Here is a 26,992-nt window from a genome sequence, read left to right as displayed (position 1 = left end):
GTATGAATGAAGAGTAAGCAGGTCTGTAAACGAAGTGATACGGCTCTATCCTCTCTGCCTACCCTTACTGGGAAACGGCATAATGGTTTGTTTGTTTGAATATTGAATGATGGACATTGATGGAGTGAAAAAAAATCCATTCGAATGACACAAGTAATGTCACATTCTTTGAACGTCTACCAAAGATTTTAGTAGCCTACCTAGAATGTTTGAAAATGACGTGTACGTATATTTAGATTTTAAATTATCTACTTTTTATTTGGAAGGCTGCGCGAAGAATAATGGCGGCGACAGTCATCGTGAACATGGCTGGAGTACGGTGGAAATGTCAATAAAGAAAAACATTACTATTCGTAGTTTACTGTACTTGTATGAAACTGTGCTGTTCTCTCAGTGAAGATTTTTATTTGTGTTTATTTTCTAACACTCGTGCCCATCATGAACGGTTTAAGCCTTAGTGAACTTTGTTGTCTGTTTTGTTGTCCGCCATGCCCAGGCAGAATCGCCGCAAAGTTAGCATTTCTTCCTCCAGAACCGACATACGCCTTCATCGCGGACGATACTGGTTCTACAAAATACACTCTAAACCTCACTGAAAGGGCAGAATGGCAATATTCAGACCGAGAGAAAGAAAATGTCGAAGGTTTTTTCTCCAGGACTTCAAGAGGTAACAGAATCGCTTGTCTGTTCGTTAGATGCAGTACCAACGCGAGGTTCACTATTCTCTTTTCACACGGAAACGCTGTGGACTTAGGACAAATGAGCAGTTTTTATTTGGGACTAGGCACCAGAATTAATTGTAATATATTTAGCTACGATTACTCCGGGTATGGTGTAAGTGGAGGTAAACCCTCAGAAAAGAACCTGTACGCCGATATCGACGCGGCCTGGCTCGCTCTGAGGACTCGCTACGGTATCAGCCCGGAGAATATCATCCTGTACGGACAGAGTATCGGGACTGTCCCCACTGTAGACCTGGCTTCCCGCTACGAAGTGGGAGCCGTCATCCTCCACTCCCCGCTCATGTCTGGCATGCGAGTGGCCTTCCCAAATACCAAGAGAACTTGGTTCTTTGATGCATTTCCTAGGTAATTATTATTTTTCATGTCATTTCCTCCCTAATGCTTTCATTTTTTTCTTAAATATCAATTAATAATTTCATCGGGTAAGCGTTGTTTAAATTATAACTTCCACTTAGAAATTTTACTAACTAATTTGAGGGATTGAAATATTTTTGCCAAAAAGCTTCAATAGAAACAGAAGCACGTAGAAAAACACGCAAAAAACAAACAAAACCACTGAATGTCCTTATTAGATGCTAAATTTTAAATTCCTCTAAAGAATTTTCCTGATTAAATTCTTCACCTGTATTTTAACCAAACTTAGTATAATAAATAAAATACATTTTCTTATTGTGACCACTTTTGATTTTGAAATTTGTTGTTGGGTCACCCTTGCCCATTTTATACATATCGTTCAAATCCACACAGCACGGAAAAATTAGGGTGGATTGTTATGATATTGTTTTTATTTATCTAGTTACTCTCAGGTAAACATTCTTTAAAAGAAAATCGAGTAGAGATTAATTGACTTCATGTTTCATGACCGTTTTTGCAACGGGTGAGTACACTTGTTTTTTTGCACCGGACCATTGTCTGTTGGACAGTTTTGTATGGGCTAGTATGGATAAACGGATCATCAACAAGGACTCCCGTTATTAACATAGCCTTAAAGAAACGGTACACACTCGTTGCAAAATTGGTCACTAACAACGGGCCTGAACGTGTTATATACAAGTGAAAGAAAGGGTTGTCAATAGTAATTTAAATTGAATAAGGAATTAAGTAATTTAAATTTTTAAAAAATATTTTGAACGCTTACTTTAGGTTATCCATTAAAATTAAAATAAAACTTCGTTTTTAACCATTTATTTTTTAAATTTTATTTGTTTTTTTACCTTCTGGTTTTGAACCTAACAAAGTAAATTAGTAAAGTATAATTTTAATTTATTTCAACGGTTTGATGATCGACAAAATCCGTCACCGGTGAAATTTTAAAAAATTTGAGCAGGCAATACATATTTCAGTTATTATAATTAAAGTGCAGTTCCACCGACAAATAATGTCAATGGAGAAATTCAATGTAGTTATATTAGTTTATAATACCGAATTTCATCCTTAAGTTAGAAATGCAAACATACCATATTGATACTTATTCATATTTCGATAGGTGTTTTCACCGTAACACTTTGTACATCACCTGACTTTGTTATCAGAAAAAAAACTTTAAAAAAAACTCATTTACAGTAATTAAGTATGCTTACCTAGGTATCTATTCCATTTTATATGAAAACAATCTTATTGTTACATACCTACCGCTTATCATTTGAGTGTTCATAACTTTATTTTTTAAACAATGGCTTAACAGTAAAAAATATCAATACTTAAATCATGTTTAATCTCATCCAAGTCCTGGTATTGTATCATAAAAGCATGTTTGTTACAAATATTAAATAGGTGGTTTTACGACAGGAGTAATCTTATCTGAATTATTTGTTTTTGTGGCTATTTTTATCTCACATCAGACATCAGTCATGATTTTCATTTAAGGAGAATTTGAAAACATGCAATATTAAATAGATAGAAAAACATTTGTAATACTCTTTAACTTCGTCTTATGTACTCTTTAACTTAGGATGTTTAAATCAATAAACAGTGGCGGGCACTAAATAGGGACGCTTTTATAAAAAGTACAAAATCATCCGTTTCACTAGGTATGTTATCTTATATATTTTTTGGTAATACAACGATGTTCAAATGCCTAGAAACCCCTTTGCTTCCAAACAAATTTTAACATCACGTGGGTTTTTTAAAAATATTTTTAACGAGGACCTACCAACCAGCGGCAGCCCCTTTTATAGTTTTAATAAAATTTAAATACATATAATTCAAGTACATTTTTATTATGAAACTTGATGAAATTATAAATTTTACATCTGTTTTTATTTTATACATTCAAACAAAACTTAAATTCATACAATTGTTATTACTTTAGGCTTAAATTATTATAATTTAAACTCTTTTACTCTCATAATTATATAAAATCATGATTTTCAACCCCTGCTTGAACATGTACATAACATAGAATTTGGTTTAGTCTCCCACCGGTCTAACGATGTCAGTCATGACAAAACTCGGTCACGAAGAAACCCGGTCATGACAAAACCCGGTCACTGGTAAAAATAATAAATAAAAGTGGAATAAAACTATAAACATATTTTTGTTATTATAATTATAGTATGTTCATTACCTATTTAAATTATTGTTATCTTTTTCAAATGAATCGGTAAAGTCAAATTTTGTTTAAAAACTGGGGTTTCTACACATAAAAACATTAATGTACAGCTCTGGATATTAAATAAAACAATGTGATGTTTATAAAATATTTAATTAAATAATTGTTTTAAAATATGTTTTGTTTTATAATGACCATTATTTAAGAGGAGCATTTAAATAGGGACACTTTAATAATTTTATCTTTATTTAAAAAAATAAATAAAGCCTGTTTAATTTCTTCATCAATATTTAGCAATATTTAGGCATCTTTCTACTGCAATATTGTTCCAGATATTTTTGATTATTACTAAATAACTGCATTTTTTTCGTAATTTTAAACTTACCTGCATCCATAAGTTCTGAATAGGGTTGAAATCTGAAATGCACGATGGCCAATCGATCACAGCCACAGAATTATCCATAAATTACTTTTTGCTGCCCGTGCTGTATGTTTTATCATTGTTTTGCTGAAATTTCCAAATTACTGGTAAACTTTCTTCAGCATATAATTCCATGTCCGCTACCTAGTTGGAGCATATGGTATCTATACAGATTCTCCAGGCATCTCTGTCAGCTGCCAGCTTCTGTGCATCCTCCCAAGTCAGGTTCGCATCCCTTAGTTCTGACATGAACTGCCGACGAACAGTCAGCAGTGAACATCCAAGACGTTGAGAACCAGATGCCTTGCAAAGTAGGTAACCGTGATTATGGCTCTCGGGAGGCATCCACAGTACATGGCCAAGCTAACCATATCACCTCCCCTTGATGACAGTTGTTATCGGAGTTTGCTGCGTCCATTCTCTTATTACTTCATTCCTTATAAAGCCAATCCACTGCACACCCAAGATTCTTCAGAGACATCTATTCTCGGAACTCAGAATTTTGCTGTTTTGGGCCCTAGTGAGGTACCATGATTCACATCCATAGAAAATAGTTGCTATGCAGGCGTTATAGGGCGGCATTTGCTTTTCACTGATTAAATAACTGATCTCCAGACAGCCTTCATACTGTTGTATGTGGCGCCTACTATTCCTAGCCGCACTCCCAGTTAGTTCTTTTTGAAAGCTGCCACTTTCCATATACACCTGTGTATTTATAGCAACACTTTATTATTTTTATATTTTATTACTGTATCTTAAAAATAAAAAAAACTTTTTCTCACTGGGCATATTGATTTATTGAAATGTTTTTCAACATTCATGTGTATTATGTCATCTTTATATATATATATATGTATGTTTTTAAATTATGTTTTCTTACTAGTTAATAGTATTTGAATGTACCGAATGCTATATTTTATTTCTTACTTTGTATAATAATAATAAATGGCAGCTTTTAAAAAGAACTGGGAGTGCGGCTAGGAGTAGCAGGCGCCACATTCAATAGTATGAAGGCTGTCTAGAGATTGTATATTTACTCGGTGAAAACCAAATAACGCCTGCATAACACCTGTTCTCCACGGATGTGAATCGTGGCACCTCACTAGGGCCCAAAGCAGCAAAATCGGAGTTTTGATAATAGGTGTCTCAGAAGAACATTGGGTGTGCGGTGGTTTGACTTCGTGAGGAATGAATTAATAAGAGAACGGACGCAGCTAATTCCGGTGACAACTGTCATCAAGCGGAGGCAATACAGTGGGCTTGGCTATGTGCTGCGGATGGCTCCTAAGAGCCTTAACCACGCTTGCCTACTTTACAAGGCATCAGGTTCTCGACGTTCTGGACGTCCACTGCTGACTGTTCGACAGCAGTTTGTGTCAGAACTACGGGGCGTGAACCTGACTTGGGAGGATGCACAGGAGCTGGCAACCGACAGAGATGCATGCACATGCTCCAACTAGAGAGCAGACATAGAATAATAGTAATTGTATATTTTATCTATGTACTACACTTATAAAAGCCCTCCGGGCGTTTATGTGAATTAAATAAATATATTCACAGGTATTTGAAACTCTCGACCCTTTCGATGACTTGGTTTGACAGTCAGGGAATTTTGGGCATCAAGGCACGAAGTGTTACACAGTACATGGGTTTTCACAATGTTGATTTTTAAACCCATGCATGCGGAGTACCTATTTAGGCTATCTACAGTGGCCTAAAGACCCCTGTCTGAATTATCAATTATTACTGCATCATCAGCATACTCTAGGTCGCTGAGTTTTTGTTAGGAGGAGATGTATATTCGTCGATCTAGTGGAAATGACTTCTAAGGAAGTGATCTCCTAAGGGGTGAAGTCCATGAAGATTATAAAAAGGAACGGTGCAAGGACACAACCTTGACGAACTCCGGTGGTGACCTCAAACCAATCTGTGACAACATCATTGATTCTGATTCGGCATTCGCTACTTGAGTGGTAGGCCTTGATAAGTTCGACTAGTTTTATAGGCACCCCCATATGATTCTAGTATTTTCTTCTGCATATGGTAACACTTTTAAATTTCCACATTTACATGCTGATTCATAATACAGCTTATTTGATGGATTGGTCCTACTCCATGCCACAACGTACTACCCCACACCACTACACTACCACCCGCTCCTTTAACCATTTTGATTGTATATTGAGGATTATACTTCGACTCGTTGCTGAAAAGAACATACTTCCACTGGTTAGCACTGCATTGGACACGGTCTTGAGGAAATTGGACTCCCTTCTGTCTATTAATTTTATTTACTAACAGTTAGACAATCGGACCCTGGACAACCAGACGCACCAACGCCTCCATTCTTCGAGAACTGAAGCTGACAGACAGACTGTCGACCGTATGCCTCAGATGAGTTCTCTGATATTTTGGTCACCTCGCGAGGAGAGAGGAAGATTGGCTGGAAAAGTTTGTGTAGTCTAAGCTGTAGCTAAGACGAGTAGAGTACTGCAGTCTCGAGAGTACGACACGATGGCCACGATTCTATCAATAATAAATTCACTTAAGTATGATTGTCTGTATATACCTATCTCATGATATTACCGAGTTTACCACTAAAGGTGAACTAAACCTAACATTATATTATGCTATTACTGCTCATTTAGTGTTTCATTGTTATTTAATGTCCGTCCAAAGTACAATATAATATACCAAAAGTGACAATTCTTAGTATGCTTATGTGGCGATATAATACTACAATTTATTATAAGAGAGATGAAAAATATATTTTTTAATTTTTCACCGTCTTTTTTTGGCACCACAACAGGCCAAGAGGCCCAATTACAGTGGTGAATTACAGCACAGAACACCCAGGCTAGAGAAAAATCACATTTAATTTTTGTGTTCTCATTGGGAATGGAACCTGTGCGTGAGTCAAGCGCCTTGTCGAATAAGGAATACATAAACTCATACAGTCACTCGATATTTTTTGTTGAAACTCATGCACTGTACTGTTTCGGTACTTATGTAAGAATAATATAAGGGTTATCGGGAGGGTCCGATGTCTTGCAGGGTACCCGCTGGCACAGCGCGGATTTAAACTGTGTAACTCGGTTATAAGCTTAGACTATACCCTGTCTGCGTAATCTATAAGTGTGAAAGCACTACAATCAATGATATGAATCATACACGTTATATACTCTGCTCCGGAGCATCTGGGGGAACTATGCATTCCAGATGAACTAGCTGACAGACGTCTTACGCTTAAATCAGCTACATCTACGTCGAGAGGAAAAGTTATTATACCTCTACACAAACAGCGCACTAAATTCGGCAAATGCGCATTTGCGGTTGCAGGCCCTACAGCATGGAATGCTCTCCCAACAGAGGTGCAAGGCTGTGAGAGTGATATAATGTTTTGAAAAAAACTTAAAACCCACTTGTTCATCATTTGAATAAATCCGTAACTTGTGATAGCAATATAAATTGTTTTACTTTAATTATAAATTTAAATGTTTCGATTAATTTTGTTTATCTGTAGAATCACTTTGTAAAGCGCCCTTGAGGTATTATATTACAAAAATGGCGCTATATAAGTTATCCATAATAATAAAAAAAATATACCCACTGATTGATGGTGAGACAAATTGACTAAATACAGTGAATGATCTTATTATTAGAAACGCTAACATATTTACACATTTTTCAAACTGGATGTAAAAAATTTTATTTATAAGACGGCAGATAAAACTGGGCGCTTTTTTGGGTTTTTGGATGGTTCTAGCTCTCATAAGAAATAATTTATTAAAAAAGCAAAATGATGAATGAAAAAATGACATGCCAATTGTAAATATCTAAAGTGTGTAAAAAATCATAACTTAAGTGCCATGATCCCTGGTGAAACTACAGGAATACGTTTGTATGAAGAAAAGTAAGACCGCGCTTCTCTTCAATAAAAATTCTAATGCATTTTAAAAACTGACCCAATGAGAAATGTATAAAGCTCGATAATTTTGCTATGGTACCCTGGATGCTCCTGTTTTCCATAAATCCAAACTGGTTGTCATGTATAATATGGTTTCTTCTAATAATATTTACCATCCTTTTTAATTGTTGTGTATTACGGTGATGGGTTGAAAGTACATTTTAATAATGCGAATCTTTTTAAAAAAAAAAACATTTAAAATATGGATATCCGTTATTATATCTTAAAAGTTGTTTTGCGATGTACGGCTCTCAAAAGATACCACAAGACATCTAGAACAGACCGGGTGAGTGGAGTGGTTGACTATTGACAAACTGGAAATAAAGAAATCAATAAGAATAAAAAAGGATGTGAAATGTTATGCATAAATAAATCTGTGTTAAGCTAGGGTTTCCTAGGACAGCGGTGCCTGTATCTTAACGGCCGTAGTGAACGGTGATGCGGTGGACAGCCGTCGTAACGTTGACTAGAGAGTGGTTTCCTAGGAAAACGGTGTTATCAACAAAGAATTGTCAATTGTCAGACAGGCGCCGTGGCGCAGTTGGTTAGACGGCTATCTGTGAAACTGGCGTCGCGGGTTCGATTCCCGCCAGTTGCAAGAAAAAAATCCAAGAAAGATTTTTTTCTCAATTGGTCTGGGTGTTGTGGTGTATTTTTCATTACCTTCTTCCATATCCCCTCTATCCCACCTGCTGACAAGCCTCAAAATAGAGGCTTAGCGGGTTATTCCTTTAAAAAAAATAAAAAAATAACTTGATACAAGTATGGTTAAAATAAAATACAACTGAACAAAAATCTAGGACAAAAACATAACAACCTCTAGAAAATATCTGACAGTCTGTTTTAATTATTTTAAATCAGAAAAAAAAAATAGTTTTTTCAAAATTGTTATTTTTTCTTAAATACTCATCTATAAATATATATTTTTTTACAAAAATATACAATTTGAATTAGATAAATTTAATTTTTAAAACTGCAAAAGATTTAACACAGAACAGAAACTGCATTTTAGATATAATGATATCAATATTGTATGATTGGTTTTTACTTTTATAAAATTGCTCACACCTACATTATTTAATTGTGCTTAATCTAGTTTAATTTTTTTTTTTTGCATAGTAAGCAATATTGTGAAATATTTTTTGTGCAGTAATTTCACTTCCGGTTTTTTAATTGTATTTTTTGGACCTTTATGATATTAATACTTCATTTCTGTGCAATTATAATTTTCTAACCCATTGAAAGTTTTTATCTTTCCTTGTGTTGTGTATATAAGTTTTTATTATCATAACAATAAATTAACACCTTTTGATTCCACTCTAAATATTCATGTTTCAACGCAACATTATTTTTAGAGCTTAATTCATTTTCCAGTATCGATAAGGTGCCCAAAGTAACTTCACCAGTCCTGGTGATCCACGGGACTGAAGATGAGGTGATAGACTTCTCACACGGACTTGCCATATACGAGCGGTGTCCAAGGGCAGTAGAACCACTGTGGGTCGAGGTAAACTATGCACTTTGTTACTAAAATATAATTCTATGCATGTTATGTCTACACTTTTATTCAGAATCTCACTCTGTGTAACGTTAACATTCCAATTCATAGGGTACAGTTGTGGTTGATAGCTGAACTGAGGGTGTTGCCACATACACCCGATTGATGTCACCGATCGTCGTGGATCGATTGACCGACACGGGTCAATAAAATAATTAAGCAATCTACAATCGATCGACTGTCGATCAAAGTTACCGCATTCACTCAACTGATGTCTTCAAATGTCATTGATAGATGTCGTTTGGTAGAGTTGGCTGGTCGACGGATACTGGTTGATAAAATAATCGATCAACCAGCAATCCACAATTGACCGACCACCGATCAACAATTGATCAACCATCAATCAGCAACCGGTTAACCATTGATCGACAACTGATCAACCATAAGCAGACGCGTAGTGGGGGCACGCGAGAGCTCTTTGTAATCGATCGACGACGGATTAATAAAAATCAAGTGATTGGGCAGATTTCTTTGGTGTAGTAAGAACCGTCGATCGACATCGGTTAGTCTTATTTTTCTATCGATTGATGACATCGGTCGGGGAATGTGGTCTCAATTTATATAGTTATATGTTAAATCATATTCTAATATAAAAAAATATTTACCTACTTATTTATTTACACTTTTACATTGTTTGTATTCTTTTTTTTTAAACAGAATTATGTTCCCGGTGTCCTGTGCCGAGGGTAACATTTTACAAAATGTGAAACATGCCTAAGATTAGCTATTTAACAAAGTTAACATAAGAATAACAATAAAAAAAAACGTAATTAATCCACTTAACCTAATTATAATTAACGTAATAAACAATAAAATAAAAAAATATTCATAAAAAACATAACCAATTTATATAGACCAATTAAAAAAATTTCATAAACAGTGCATACATTTTACCTATTTGGCTTGATCCACCAATCGATCTGTGCGCAACCCACCTCCACTATCCATTTCTTAATAGCAATTTTATATTGTGAGAACTTACTAATTGTCCTTATGGATAATGGAAGTAGATTGTACACTTTAACCGAGTAGTAGGTCAATCCTCTTTGACCGAAGGTTGTATTTATTTTTTTGCAGCATCAGGATGGAGTATCTAGTAACTCTTGTATTTGTAACGGAAGGTAGAGAATAATGTTTATGTGCATATAGTAATAAAGTTTTTACATACAGTTGTTTTATAGATTTGACATTAAGATTTTCAAATATATCTGTGTACTATTTTGGTTGTAAAATGCAATAAATTGAAGTTGACTTAAAGAGTTTTTAAAATATTACAACAAAGATAGAGAACATTGTAGATAAGGAAATATGGATATTTAGGCATTTACAGGGCTTATGATCTGTCATTAGGTGGTTTAAGTGGCCACTGTGTAACATTCACCATTCTGCCTATGTTTGAACATCTAAGTATATTTGATCGATTCTTCCATATGTTGATTTTTGTGAAATAAAAGAGCTGAAACCTTTATTGATGCGGGTGGCATTCATCCAACTGAATTATTTCACCTACATACTAGGCAGCACCTGAAAATATTTTAAATTTTTTATACTTCTACCTACAAACATTAGGATAAACCAAAATAAAGGAGATACAAAAATGTTCAGATCTAGGTTTTTTTATAAAAGAACTGTATGTTATTAAACTTATTGTAATATTATATTAATAAATAAAAAAATGATTTCCAGGGTGCAGGCCATAATGATGTAGAGTTATACAATCAATATTTGGAGCGACTAAAGCAGTTTGTATCTGTGGAGTTACTCAACTGACAACGACTGCAGGCCCCTGTAGGCCAGAAAACAGGCTAGTATTTACACCACTACATTGAATGTTTTAAATAGTTCCATATAACAGACTCCGCTTTAAATGTACAACTTCTTCAGGTGAGGACCCTAATCCAACATCAACTGTCAGCTCCGAAACAACCAGTTCCGTTACCGAGAAGCTCCTCTAGCTGACGGGGGCCGGGTCCAACCACTTGGCCGGCCCCAAACATAATACTTCCTCTGGAGCTGACCTCCTTCGCTCCAGCCCCAGACAGTGGTACCAATCCACCGCCGAAGCCCGGGTGGAGAGGTTTATCAAGATGGCCATCATGCAGGAGACCGCGGATGAGAAGTTCAACGTTAGCATCAATATTATAGGCACCGAGTCTCCAGAGCCAGCAGTCACTCGAGTTCGGCGCCCTATTCACTCACGTAGCAACAGCGACGTGACTCCACGCTGCGTGTGTCCTCCTCACCCACCCCCTCCTCCGCCGCCACCGCCGACTCGCCCCCACCCTCGCTCACGCTCTCTGGGGGCCCGCCCGTCCCACAAGCAGTCTTCACGACAACAACAGGCTCTGTCTCTCAGAAAGAGCTCCATCTCTCACCTCGCTGTGGACTTCTCCCCACACCTAGAAATCGGAGCTCTTAGTTCTATTTTAGCTAAGCGTGAGAAAATGACCTCACCAATTTGCAGTCCGCGTAAAGTTTGTAGCGAACGAACCTCTCCTAGTGTATCGGTAATCTCCATTCCCGATGTGAACCCTTCCCTATTAAGGACAGTTCCAGCACTGGAAAAGGGGGGCAGCCAACTTGTGTATGTCCCTTCTGACCCATGGACAAAACAATCTGACAGTAATCCCAAAAAAGCCAATAAGTTAACCCGGACCAACCACCTATCCTTAGAATGCTCCCCAGGTATGATGGATAATGGTCCCTGGGTTCTCAACCCCTCGTCTAAAGGGTACTCTCAATCTCAACGTCAGCTTTACAGAAAAACCAAATCTTTTTCCAAACAAAAAGCATTGGAGATGCTCGTAAGATAGAAAGTTTGTCTTCGAATTTGCGAATTTCAAACCTCGCCGTCCGTCGTAATTCAAAATTGGAGCGATTATCACCAGTTTCGTGTAGCACTTGTCGGTCAACTGATACCTGCAAGTGTTTGGATGAAACTCTTAACCTCAACATCCCTTTGTCACCCGCATCTCTTGACAGGTCTCCTGACTATCTGCAACCACCTCGTTCCAGTCCTTTACGATTATCTGCTGACAAACATGGAGTAATGAAAAAGGCTCCTATTGTCATAAAAAATAAAACAAATTCTTCGCCAGTAACCAGTATAAAGTGCTCACATGATTTCGATTCTTTTGATAAGGACTTTAAAACAGATATTGTCTGTACATGTTATACTCAAAAGCAGGGCTGGATATCTCCTCGCCCATCACCGAGGAAGCCCTTACCACGATCAGATGGCTTGTCTCTCACCGAGGAAAAAGATGTAAATTCCTCAGATATCACAAGTAGAAAGGGTAGTTTTGCAAAAACTGCCTCTACCAATAATTTGCACCCCAATGGAACCACTTCTAGCGATAGTCCTTCGCATAAAATTATCAACTGCGATGTTACTGAACCGAGATCTCCTTCAGCAGATGTAAAGGAATCTAGTGATCCTCTCCTCGAAACTACTTGTTAAAAATTTTGGTATTTTTTTATTTATTACACTTCTCGAAAGATTGAGGTCATAAACTTAACAGTTTTCACTTTGTAGTTTAAGAATATTTAAGTAAAATTATCATAAACATCAATACCCGTAAATGAACCATTTAATGCGATACATATGATTAAGATTGTTAAATTCTTTCAAGGTTGTACCCATATACTGAATAAGATGTTCTCCTTCCATATTTGAGAAGAGTGTAAAGAGCAGTAATTCCCATAATAGTGTAGGTTATGCCTATAATATCTCCCCAGTAAGCACTACGCGCTAGAAACGGACTCGAGAACTTCTACTCTGAATGTGAAGAAGACAATTATTGTTGTGTTTAGTGAAAAGTTCGGTTGGCGCTCGTTTGCACCGCGTCTTAAATAAAATATTGTGATTATTGGAAAATGTTATTAAAAGACTGCGTATGGTTTCAAAAAATGATGTATGTATTATGAACTTAACGCAAATATCCATGTTTGGTTCTTCTTGAACTACAAATTATATATACACATAACTTGAATTCATTAACTAGGATTAATTTGTTTATATAGTTATTAATTTTGCCTACTACATTTTCCGAGTACGTATTTGTTGACCCTGTATTGAAATGAAATGTCTTCCGCTAAACCTATTATTTTGGTATATTTTGGTAAGTAGAAGAAGAGAAGAATTATGTGCATTGAACGACAACTACATACGTAATGTATTCAAACTCTATGTTAAATTCAGTACTAATATGCTATGTATACGTATGGAGATTGTTCATTATTTTTTACTTGTATAGTTTTTTTTTATATCTCCCATATACCTGTATAAATTTAAGGTATAAAATCTAAATGAAGTTAACCTGAATTTCAGGGAATATTATTACAGAATCATATTATTTTTGTTCAAATTTTTAAATTCATAAACAGTATGTGGATACTACTCACGTGTTAAAGAAGTGCATGTTATATTGTTGGATTTATTTTTTTTAATGTTTTTACTGTTTTTCATTTGATGTGTGCAATGCACCTGCTATATTATAGGATATTGAAATGCTCCCATTGTCGCTAAAGATGACAGGACTACCTAGTTGCAGTTGCAAACACTCAGCAATAGGGAGGCAAGACCTTTACAATCATCCAAATGCATTTCAACGTGAAATTCTTATCTCCCAGGAATAACATATGTTTGCTGAATATATTCAAAAAAATAATGCAATTTATTTCTAAATTGTTAAATATTTTAACAAGTTAAGACTGATTGAAGTTCACAGCATATTTAAAGGACTATAAGTCATACTCACCCTAGCAGCAATTTTTAAAATCACGTTATTCCTGGTGATATAGTTTTTATCATCATAATTATGATGCTGTGATAATGTATGCGACTTCTTTTTGTATACTACTACTATTGCATTACATATATATTACTGAACCCAAATTAAATAAATGTAGATGTCAATATTGTTTTTTTTGTATGTCGCATGTATAACAATAAACTATCATCAACCTCATGTAATATTAGTTAAATATTATTATCATATTAAAGAAATCAAATCAATGTGAGTTTATTCATTTCTTCCATTCGGCAGTAATTATATATTATAATAAATTGCGTTCTACATTTTTGTACAAAATATACAAGTCAATCATTTACATATCACAAATTTCAATTACTCAAGAAATTAATCTGAATATTTCATAAAACCATCTGATAATAATAATTGAATATGACTTTAAAAGTGTACACCGCGAAAAGGATTTGTGATGTAAAAAAGGAGAAAGGTGTGGCACAAAATACATTAATATAGAGGAAGCGAGATTGGTATGTAGCATTTTGGTCGACGTCGTTCATGTGCGGTGTTTTGAAAAATCTACCACATACTCTGCATGGTAAGCAACAGGTGATTTCATGTAAATATTGAATGGGTTGAATCCGAATTCGTTACGCGTGAAATATGTATAGATTTCATAAATAAACAAACCAAATCAGATGCATGTGGTAGTTTTCAATTTGCATAAAAGTTTTGTACATATAATTAAGAATAGTCCAGAAGGAGCGTAGGGTCATATTTGAATACATTAGACTGTGTCCAAAAATTCCCCCACTTTCGCCGCGCGCATTCGTGATGTCCCGCGTAATGTTGCACGATGGGAAAAAATATAATCATAACAAAATGAAAGGTATGAAAAAAAGCAATCTGTTGATTTTTCTAAAATTTTATAGTGCACGTGGAAATATTAGTTTAAATAACAGTAGATAAGTAATGGGTCATTTAATAAGAGTAATTGAATTAATGAACTTACAGTAAAAAAATAAATATATTTTACATAAAACTGATATTTTTATATCATGTTAAATAATATTTGATGTTTTAAAGATAATTTCGGTAAAATGTCCACCACAGAGTTGTTTAATACGAGGCCCAATTTTCATTACTTCTCTCATCAGATGAGCAAAGTAGGGTAAAAAAATTACTACCCTGGCAGCACTAACAATATGTCAATTTTGATTTCTTCGAAAATCTGACAGATGGAAAAATAATTTAATGTTTAAGTAATGCATTTGCTACTTGCACATGAAATGTGATCCCATCATGTTTCTTTTTTATCCCAGCAGTATTTCTACACTTTAAAACGACACAACTCGGCATAGTTGAATGTAACCCTAACGGGTTTTTTAAAATTGTAAATAAATAAAAATAAAAAAATCGGGAGTTGCGTACTGAGCAACGTCTACAAACAAACTAATGGGTCAAAACGTAAAACTACTCATTTATGAGTAGTTAAGTCGCCGCCTTTTTTATGCTCGTATGCGGTTTCTGGACTATTCTTAATTCTCAGGCTTTGTAGATCAATGCTGTTTTACAAAAATATTTTTTATACCAAAAACTCATTTATTTAAATTTGGTCGCATAGGTCTCATCAAACCGCCGATCATATCATTCACAGCTTATAATATATACTAGTTGAAAATATTATTAGTGGACAGTAGTCGGGGGAAAGTTTTCTAAATAGTAAAATTTACTAAAAATAATATAAAAACCAAAAAAATAATATTATTAAAACTTTTTAAATCTAGAAGACAGAACAAAAAAAAATACAGTTTACAGGGTTACAAGCGCAAAAATTATTTTGTTGGTAGCAACATTGTAATATTTCGAAGTCATGAATATGCTTATAGACATGTCTAAAGTATATTAATATTTCAATAATAATCCAATTATTTTATTTATATTTGATATAGTTTTCCATCTGTGCAGATCAGTCAAGAACTGTGATTTTTGTCGGTATTTCTCAGTGGGAGTGGCTTTGTTGATGTCATCAGTCACGTGATTAAGTTGGAGCATGCGCAATACCGCAGCGTTGCGAGAAACAGTTTTTGTGGTTCGACGGCGTGGGTACGTTGTTTCGGCGCGCTGTGAAAACTATCTTTAACCCAGTGTTTCCGGCTTTTGTGAAGTGAAAATGGCATCCAAAAACAAGAAAACAACGGTGACATCATCGAGCAGCATCAATGTATCTTCTATACAGACCCCGCAATCGAGTAGTACTCCTAGAGCCGGTAGTCGTCCCGCTAGTTCAGCCGGCCGGTCTAGCAGTCCGATGAGTCCCACACGGCAAAGTCGCCTTCAAGAAAAGGCGGATTTGCAAAATCTCAATGATAGGCTCGCAGCTTATATTGACCGGGTTCGACACCTGGAAGGCGAAAATTCCCGTCTAACGCGAGAGGTGCAAACATCTCATGAAACGGTCACCCGCGAAGTTTCAAACATCAAGGGTATGTACGAGCATGAACTCGCAGATGCTCGTAAACTTCTGGATGAAACAGCCCGTGAGAAAGCGAAGCTAGAAATTGATGTTAAACGGCTTTGTGAAGAAAATGACGATTTCCGTAAACGGTAAGTAATGAATTCAACGTTCATCAGATCAAATCTTCATAAATTAATAAGGTTAATATTATGTGACATGATAAAGTAAACCCCATAAGTATATAACATTTAATATATTATATACATCCGTATTTGTAACAATCACTCAACTCTAAAATCTTTGGATTAAAATCTTATGATATCTTCATTTTGTCGCATTATTTGTTTTTTTGAAAATGTTACCTTTGTCGGTTTTATGAATATTTCGTAACTCGTAAGTACCAACACCTGTAATAATACGTGCCTAAATTTTGCCTTTATTGACTACCTATTTTTAAAATATCATCTGCATACTAAATTATTTAAAACGCTAATATAATTTATACTTCTTAGGTTTGGAAGTAAGTTGGTATATTTATTTAACACTTCCTCAACTATTCGTAATATTATATGCACGAAGAAAACATACCAAAGCAATGAACCGGTACACACAGTGGGTAGCAAAAATATTGAATTTCCATTTTTATTTATTTTTTCGGAAGTATTTTGATTTCTACTGTTTCTATGGTATTAGTTATAGCTTAGCTAACCGGGTTATGAAATATGTGTGTGTGTGTAATAATAATAATTTATTTCCATACGAAACCGCCGCAAATAATTTAGTCTCATTGGTGATGTCACAGTCCTGAAATAAAGTCTGACGTATTGCAGTAAAGGCTCCTATTGGAACACCGAAAAGCCTTCTATTTCTAGCCCACCCAGTATAATGAAACATTGGCGTAGTCGTTAAAATAGTTTATTTTTATTAAAAATTGACATGTCAAAAAACACAACAATCGACCTACGCGTATAAAAAATATAAATTTAGAGGAAGCAAAGTCATGGTATAATAGGGTAGAATGTATTATTGTATTCTACTCCTACGAGTAAAGGATGTGATAGCCTATTGAAGTTTTTTTTTTTTTTTTTTACAAAAACTGCATAACTGAAATTGACGCCGAGAACCCGATGCTCTGTAAAATAGGCAAGCGTGGTCAAGGCTCTCAGGAGCCATCCGAAGTACATAGCCAAGCCAACCGTATCTTTTCTTTTTCTTTCGCCGAGGAAGTCTTGGAAGACGCTTGAGCTGCAGCCAGATCTTAGCAACGACTAACTCGTGGTCACTAGACATATCGGCCCCTCTATAGGTCCTGACATCTAGGAGTTCTTTTCAGTTAGTGCGGCCATAAAGTATGTGATCTAGCTGCGCTTTCGTTCTTCCATCGGGCGAAGTCCAAGTCTATTTATGGGGAAATAGGGTTCTGCCAATGACAAGGTCGCTGATGGTGGTAAACCCTTATCAGCCTACCACCATTGTCATTGACTTGCCCGAGGCCATGCCTTCCCATCACCGATGGGCCAAACAATGGGTCTGTTCCGACTCCTGAATTCAAATCGCCCATTACTATCACGCTGTCTTTTCTCGGTAGAGATGATGATTTATCGTTCAAAACATTTTTCTTTCTAAAAATTGATATATAAATTTTGGAGTGCGTCTTACGGTCCTAAGTGTCTTATCGTCCTCAAAATACGGTAAATATCAATTTGTATATTTATTTATGTTGTGCAAGTTTCTGTTCCTTAATTGGCGTTCTATGCGTCTTATTTTGGCTTGGTGTACTTCAAAAATGTGGGTCAAATAAAAGTCTGCCTAATACCGATCCAAAATAGACCGTGCATTGACAGCTGACGGCAACTGCGTGCTTATTTTCTATACGGACGACCCACTAATTTATCGTTTTGTTTTCCACCGGACTGTCCACGGAATGTTCAGCGCTAACCTAGTACCTAGGTGGAGTAAGAGAATACTATCCAAGTGGATTATTATAATGGTAAATTAATGCCGGCTTTGTAATGTAATGGTCAGCGCGTTTGCCTACCGTGCAAGAGGGTATTTTTACCCTAGAATATTTCATAGTCCCTGGACTGTTACCTGAAGCGTAAGACTAATCATCTTACCATTATGTAACAAAATGATCAAGATACGCTGCGGTTGGTGTACCAATACAGTGCCCTATGCATTATTAGGTGCGGAGAGGGAATGATGATGAAATTTATGTAGCATAATTTTCGCAAGGGCGATTAACAGCAATGATTTTATGCGTTTATTTGAGTTTAAGTTAAAACTAGTCTTAAGTATACTAGCGCATCATTCGTAATATAATACCTCAAAATCATAAGATTCTGGGTTCGATTCTCGACTGGGTCAACATGAAATGTTTATATATATTTAGTTATTCACTATAGAACCTATTAAACTTTTAAATCGAATGAAGTGCATACAAATATCCTGTAAATGTTCCGTGTACGAGTATAAAGTATAAATAGTTATGTGTGTGAAATAGAACCAGAATCCTGGACCGATAGCTACTGGCAAGGTCAACATGAAATATTGATTTTTAAGGTGGTTAAACACTGCAAAATTACGGAAGCGGTCTTCGGATCTTCTTTGTTTACGTGTTTACCCAGGCCCCTCTTTTATTGTAAACATTTTTTAAGACTGGTCATCTTACCTTTATATGATAGGTGAACGCGGTATCAATGCAGTACCCTAAGTACCATCAGGTACGGATGGGAAGGGGGGTGGGTGGAATGATGGTGATAAAAATACCCCTATAAATACTAACGGAGTTTTATGATATTTGCAAATTATAAATGTACATATTTTGTGTTTATGAAAAAATCATATCCAAATCGATAATATTCGATTTTAGGTGACTATTAAAATACTTGTTTTCTTATTATATCTAAACTTGTAATTTCGAGATCCGGTACAACTAGGCGATCAAAATATTTTAAGTAATTATCTGAGTAATAAAATAAGAAATTTATTCCAGTTTTAAAATATGTTTCGGTTTTTTGTCGGTTACTACTACTACTACTACTACTACCATCACGCCATTTCCCCGTAGGGGTAGGCAGAGAGAATGGACCGCCACACACGTCTATCCTGGCATACACTCCTAGCCTCTTCCACATTCATACATCTTGTCATACATGCCCTTCGGTTCTGTCTGCTTTTGACATGACCAGACTTAAGATTTTGGTTTATCTGATCATGCCACGTCTTCCTTGGTCGTCCTCGTCTAACGTTGCCGTTCATTTTTGCCATATATACTTGTTTTACCATTCTCTCATCGTCCATTCGTTCTACGTGACCAAACCATCTCAGAGACCCTTTTTTAATCTTATCAATTATACTTGTCTCAGATTTACACTCTCTCCTGATTTCATCATTCGTAACCCTGTCATACATTGATTTCCCACACATTCGTCTAAGAGATCGCATTTCAACCGCGTTCACTCGGCTTTCATCCTTCCTCTGCCAGTTCCATGTTTCACTTCCATACATAAGTGTTGGGACTAAAACTCCGTTGTGCACTGCCAGTTTAGCTTCGATTGACATATTTTTATTAGAAATTACTGTGCTTAGTGCTCCGTTCATTTTGTTGCCCGCATTCACTCTTCTTTCAACATCTTTTTCTACTCTTCCATCTCTTGAAAACATGCTTCCCAGGTACACAAATTCTTCTACTTGCTCGAGACATTCGTTGTTTACATTTATTACGCAGTCAGTAACCTCACTATCCCTTTCAAATACCATCACTTTTGACTTACTTTCGTTCATCGCCAATTCGCTCTCCAGGCATACATCATACATTCTAGAGACTATTTGCTGCAAATCAGCCTTGCTGCTTGCTAACAGAACTGCATCGTCAGCATACAACAAGCAGCTTACTGAAAAATTATCCATTTTTGCTCCAATACCCATACATTCTATCTCTTTCATACAGTTGTCCATGTATAGATTAAACAACCATGGTGACATTACACATCCCTGTTTCACGCCTTTTGAGATCGCAAACCAAGATGTAAATCCCCCATTAACTCTTATACACGCTGAACTCTCCTCATAGAGAGACGATACTGCACGTATAAGTTTTTTGTTTACTCCATACTTTTCCAACACGCCCCACAATTTCATTCTATCTACTTTATCATACGCTTTTTGCAAATCGACAAATGCGCAGAATAGTTTTTGACTTTTTGCCAAAAACTTCTCCGTTAGCATTCGCAGCGCAAAAATTTGATCCGTGCATCCACGTCCACTCATAAAGGCTCCTTGCACGTCCCACACTTTGTCTTTCGTCACCTTTCTTACTTTCTCGATTATAATTTTCCCATACAGTTTACCGACAGAACTCAGAAGACTGATGGCCCTATAGTTTCCACATTCCGCACGAGATCCCTTTCCCTTATATAAAGGCATGACAACTGCCCTCCTCCAATCCAACGGCGTATGTCCTTCCTTTAGGCAGAGATTGAAAAGTCTGTGCAGCCATGTGCTCACGATCTGGCCACCACTCTTCAGATATTCCACAGCAACCTTATCATACCCAACGGATTTTCCGTTTTTCATACTTTTCAGCGCGCTCTTTATTTCTACCATGCTTATCTCACATGACCTATTATCACTCGTATCTTCCTCTGCACAACCAAGCTGTTGCTCAGGGACACTTTCAGTACTTTCGTATACTTCCATAAAGTATTCCATCCATCTCTCTTTCACTCCTTCGTCATTCGTTAGCATTCGGCCATCTTTTGATTTTATCGCTTTAATGTTTCCACTTTCGGAGGAGTTCTTTGTCTTTTTCACCTCTTTCCAAAACAGTTTTATGTTTTCATGAAAATGAGTGGACATTTTATGTCGGTTATTTTATGCAAATTCGCAATGTACATATTTCGCTGCCGTAAACAAGATTCCCAGGTTTCCAGTAAATTTATGTTGGTATACTATTATATTCGGCTTTTGTTTTTGTTATCTGATTCCAAATGACCTTGGCCGAATGTTTGAAGGTAAATATACATTTTCGCGTGTTGATGCTTGGCATTTCTAAACTTTATTCGTTTATCGGGAAACCGGGGAAATGCGTCATCGTCCGCTTTCAGCAGATCAATATTACATTTTATAATCTGTGTTACTTATCTGTAGTCTCTAGTGTTAGTGTAGACTCGAAGGTCTACCAATAATAAACGTGTATTGTACCTTCACATGTTTTTATTGATCAAAAACGAAAATCCCGAATTCGTTCTATCTGTATTAGCCGCCATGTCCCTGTATTTGGCCGTTTACACACCACAGCAAAAATCCACCCGGCCCGATAAAAAAAATCGTCGGGTGGATTGACTTAACGTATAATATATTATTAATTGGCAGGTAAACGCACGAACCAGTAGGTATTCCATGAGGCAGATTAATCTCTACCCGATTTCCTATAGTAAAATTTTCACCCGCGAGTAGAAACTAAAAAAAATAATACTTTTCGCTCTAATTTTACCGAGTCGGATGGATTAGCATGATATATGTGAAATGGGCCTTTGACATAGACACTCGATGACGCCTGTTTCTCAAATTACACTATTTTTTTAAACATTTCTTTTCGATTAGAGTGATAGTAGCAATAATTTCGTCATCTGAGCATACTATAACGTTGGGTAGATCTTACGTCTGGTCACGTCAAAAGCCGGCAGAACCGAAGGACATGTATGACAAGATGTATGAATGTGGAAGAAGCGAAAAATGTATGCCAGGATAGACGTGTATAGCGGTCCATTCTCTCTGCCTACTCCTACGGGGAAATGGTGTGATGGCGGTAGTAGTAGTAGCAGCATACTATACACACGTTGTTTTCTGTTTAATAAAATCATTATTAGGTATTACTATTATTAGTGTGCACTGGGCCCCTACTACATAAAATTTCAAAATACCTAATGGTTGTTCATTCTCGTAAAGGTTTGAACATCATTGGGGTGTAAGCGACAAATGCACCAGCACGTTACAACCCCCCCCCCCCCTTTCTGTCGCTTTCGTAAAAATCATATTAACATATTAAAAACTAAATTACAATTCACTTTACGATGTGCAAATGCTTTTGTTATTTTTACTGTCATGTAGTACTCGTATATTCGTGGTTGTAGAATGCGGTAATGTATTGGAAATTCTAATTGGATGCGTACACTTGTTCCAACATCATAAAAAGTAACGATTGTTATGATTATCTTTGCTAATGCACTATAGGTACACTATACTAAACTGGCAAATTAGGGAGCTTTTCGTAACATTTTTTTTCGTTTATCTTAATGTTTTTGTAGACTCGTAGTAAGGACTCGGCAAGAGAGGTAACGATAGATATAGTAAAGGCAATAAAGGGTATCAATGATAGCGGGACACCAAATACCGAACACTCTTCAAGTGGATCAGAAGGACTGTTGGTGAATGACAACAGTCCGCCTTCTCCTGACGAGTTTTCTGTGGTTTCCTCGTCACTAGAGCAAATGCGGAGAAGCTCCTAAAACAGGCCACAGCTGAAACATCCCACCCGATCCTTACATATTATAAACATGAACTAAATAAAGTTTTTCATTAAAGTAAATTTAATTGAACATTGTTTTTTGAAGTAAACAACTAAATAACCATCCCGAAGTAAATATAAACCTTGCACATTATGAGCGAGGTAAAAATAATGTAACGCCCATATAAAAAGAAAACATAGATAAACTAACTGTTTTACAAAATAAAGCCTTTAGAATCATTTTGAAAAAAAACAGATATACGAGGGTAAAGTCGATGGTAAATGAAATGAAATTATTAACATATAAACAAAGAATATTTTACAATACAATGATATTTGTTCATAAAATTATAAACTCTAATAAAAAAACAGAATTTTGGAAAAAAAATTATCGGAACCAGCATGAACACAATCACAATACTAGAGAAAAGAACAAAATTAGACTTCCATTTAGGAAAAAGGCAAAGTCACAAAATTCAATTTTATTTAAAGCAATTAAAAAGTATTACGAAATGGAAAAAAATATTTATGAAGAAAAAAACATATCAAAATTTAAAATAATGGTCAAGACATATGTGATAAACAATTTATAAATTAAATATATTTGCAATGTTATTATTAGAACACACATAACAATATGTATAATATGTGTGCCCTATTTTAAGATTAAAAAAAAAAAAAAAAAGAATTATAAAAAAAATGTTTTTGTGGATAGTATATATTGAGTCTTCATAAACTTAATCATAAATCCTCCATAAGTAATTGAAAACGATTTATTTTTATACCATGAAAAATGGATGGAAGAGCTGTAAAATTTGCCAATAATATCAAAACTCAATTGTGAATCAAAAACAATCGGTTTAAAAATTTTGTTCGTAAAAAGAAACATGCTCTGTTAATTACCGTTAATTAATTGGGTAGGAATTTTTGCAGTGTATAGGTATTACGCAGTCGTGAAAAATTACAAATAATATTCGTTCTCATTTTTTCCGAGGCCACGACAACACGATTTATGTATTTGGCTGATTTTTAGAATAATTTAGAACCATCGCCACCGGCTTCGACTCGGAGCGAACATAATTTTACTAAGATTCAATCTAGATAGGGTGTAAACGTGGAATAAAATATAGCTACACACATTTGAATTGGGTTAATTATTATTCGACTAGCACCAGTATTATATTTATCGGTCCATGTAAGTATACAGTGGGTAGTAGGTAGAAGGTATCTCCTGACCTTGTCCAGAATTGATCAAACCGCTCTGATGTCACCTTTATCAATTATAAATACAAAAACCTAATGTTACAGTAATTCATATTTTTCAGTGGCGTGACCGGTACTGTTTTTCTTTTTTTAGCATAGCAAATAACTGTCCTCATTTGACTATTTTTTAGAACATCAACAGTGCATAACGAAGGGGACTCGTCTCCACTCAATAATGTTGTATGTCAATCTTAATAACTCCCTATCGAGGGGAATTCTTTCCCTATCCACAAACTGAACATATTGTCGATTAAACCAACTGGTCCAAAAATATGAAAACTAAAAAATATTTTCAGGCGTTGTCTAGTAAAGTATGCAGGTGAATCTCACCGGCAAAGTTTCAGTTCCTTGTCGCATTGGTGATTATAATAGTATGTACCATGTAGGTGTGTATGTGTGAGGCTAATTCTATTATAGAAGAAGTAAATTTGACTAGAGATTAAAGAGCATTAATTTATTGTTTGCAAGCACGTATGTTTGGTATTAAGCCTAATTAGTTATGTATATTCTTGAAACTTGATTTGCTCATTTATTTCCATAATAACTAATGGAATATGGCTTTCTATGGTAATTACAATCGGATGATACGGAATCCATCCCTTCACTATGACGATATAGTTGAAGATAAATTCTCCCGAGCGATCACGAAAATACGCTACCGACCCTGTATCTTTAAGTTTTAAGGTAAGTACATCGACGTGTAGAGCTATCGCCATCTAACCTTTCCAATTCAAATAGTGTGACCACGGTGTTAAAATATAAATATATTCGAATTTATGTTTATTATTATTAACTTGATATTTTTATTTGAATATAGGCACCAGGATAATAAAATGACAATGTAATAGATGTCTGATTTCACGTCTGAGAGATGTGTTTAATATAAAAACGTAGGCAGTATAAGTAGAGATTCAGAGCAAGGGAACATTTAAACATAATATTTCGATTTATACGTTTTATTATATACATATAATTTTTTTTAAAGTACCAAAAACATTATACTGTAAATTTAGGAAAATATAAAATATGTAGTGAGAAATGATGAAATAAAACGAACATATGCAGTGAAAATAAAACGAAATGAAAATAATACAGTATAAAAAAGTAAGAAAATGTCACAATGTAAAAAAAAGTATAAAACACATATGCTGTAAATATAGCAAAAATATAACATAGTAAGAAATAATAAAGCAAAGAAAAATATTTATTTATTTTTAACACGTATATAATAATTACAACTATTCTTAAAAGTATTAACTACTCATCACAATCCGATGTGTCATCACTTTCGTCATCTGACACGTTAAAAATCAAATCACTGTTCTCGGTGAAATCATGAAATGCAAGAGAATGCAAGAAACACGGGTTTCTTAGTTTGTCCGCACCAAAGCCCGCCCTTGTCCCAACTTCGTAGCTTTAGACATGGTCACTCTATTTTACTCAAAACAGAGTTAGAAACGTACTGACATGTATATTTTGAATTTTGGACCATTTGAAACGGACATTAGCCAATCAGTGAGGTCACATTATTTTTATTATAATTATAGTTTATAATGGAAAAATATGAATAAATAATAAATAAATAAAAAAAAAAAATGACGTGATTTTTACAACACATTTAAGTACCTGCATAGTACACAAACGTTTTGTCCGAGTGTTAGTTTTGGAAAGATTAAGTGGTGGGCACTCTACCGAGGGCCCAAGTTCTGCACGGTACTTATATAATTTCTCGTTAAAAGTGACAAAAATTTGGTTCTACCAGACACTTTTTGGTTTAATTTCGATTTATTTAAATTTTAAATCGATTTGAGATACATACTTTTTATCTTGAAATCCAATTTAAAATACGAAAAATAAATATGTCAATGTTAATATCTGTACCTCAGAGGCAGACGGATGCAAATCCATACCTCAAATGTTCAACAATAGCCTAAAGAATCTACTTTCTGTAACTTATTTCAAATAATTCAGAACATTAATTTGTATATTCAGTATCTTAATACATTGGTTATTTCATTATGAGACTTACATTTCTTCAAAATCAATGGACATGATCATAAACTGGATAAGAAAATAGAAATTTCATTTCATCAAACTGGATTTGCATCCGTCTGCCTCTGAGGTACTAAAGGTACAGATATTACCTCATGTAGCGCGGATTAAATTTCGGCAGTTGTACAGAGCCGTCTAGCGGTGAAGTTTGAAAATTCTGGGTAATTACAGCGCATGCGTAAGATCACATAACCTTTAAGATTTGGAAGGAATATTGCCACTATGAAAAATAAATGTATATAATTATTATATTTTTTCCTCTCTTCCTAAAAGCACGAACAACATATCGATATAGCGGGCTTTGTAATACTGAGGTAGATAGAAATAGACGAAAGTTAAGCTTACCGACTTGGGAATTGTCGAATTTCACATAAATATCACGTTCAAGCAACTACTTTTTGCTTTGATTGCGATTTTTAAATTTTTAAAATAGTTTTGAAGTGGCTACTTTTTATCACAGAAGCCTATTTAAAATGCGAAAGAGAAATATTTTATTTTAAATTTAGCATTGAACGCTGAGTAAAGTTTTAACGCCACCTATTCGTTGAACTTGAGGTAGTACGGCGCATGGCGCATGTATCCGATCATATAACGTCTGAGATGACACAATGAAAACATCGACATGTCGGTAGATCAAAATTTCGCCATACCGAGGTAGATAGAGATAGTAGAAAAGTTAAGTATATTGTCTCGACGTGTACCGATGAAGCTAGCGTT

At 35.3% G+C, this 26,992-nt stretch overlaps 2 protein-coding genes across 3 annotated transcripts in view; both read left to right on the top strand.

Annotated features, from left to right (window-relative positions):
- The first annotated feature begins 258 nt into the window (after positions 1–258).
- Positions 259–14,257, top strand: LOC148280618 (alpha/beta hydrolase domain-containing protein 17B). The gene is made up of 4 exons (XM_088228109.1): positions 259–1,088; positions 9,057–9,189; positions 10,927–11,044; positions 11,125–14,257. Exons 1-3 carry the CDS (start codon positions 439–441, stop codon positions 11,008–11,010), a joined length of 867 nt encoding a protein of 288 aa, XP_088084235.1. The 5' UTR covers positions 259–438; the 3' UTR covers positions 11,011–11,044; positions 11,125–14,257.
- Positions 14,258–16,054: 1,797 nt separating this feature from the next.
- Positions 16,055–26,992, top strand: part of LOC148280617 (lamin-C-like) — a 43,580-nt gene continuing 32,642 nt past the window's right edge. For both annotated transcript variants that reach the window (XM_088228132.1, XM_088228131.1), the window contains exon 1: positions 16,055–16,598. In XM_088228132.1, the coding sequence (XP_088084258.1) occupies positions 16,165–16,598 (434 nt within the window). In that variant the 5' untranslated portion in view covers positions 16,055–16,164. The remainder of the gene's footprint in view (positions 16,599–26,992) is intronic.

This window comes from Micrasema longulum, unplaced genomic scaffold (genome assembly GCF_059751315.1).
Source record: "Micrasema longulum isolate JH-2025_06_02 unplaced genomic scaffold, ASM5975131v1 h1tg000561l, whole genome shotgun sequence".
Taxonomy (NCBI): Eukaryota; Metazoa; Arthropoda; class Insecta; order Trichoptera; family Brachycentridae; genus Micrasema; species Micrasema longulum.
This window is presented reverse-complemented; position numbering and strand designations above follow the sequence as displayed.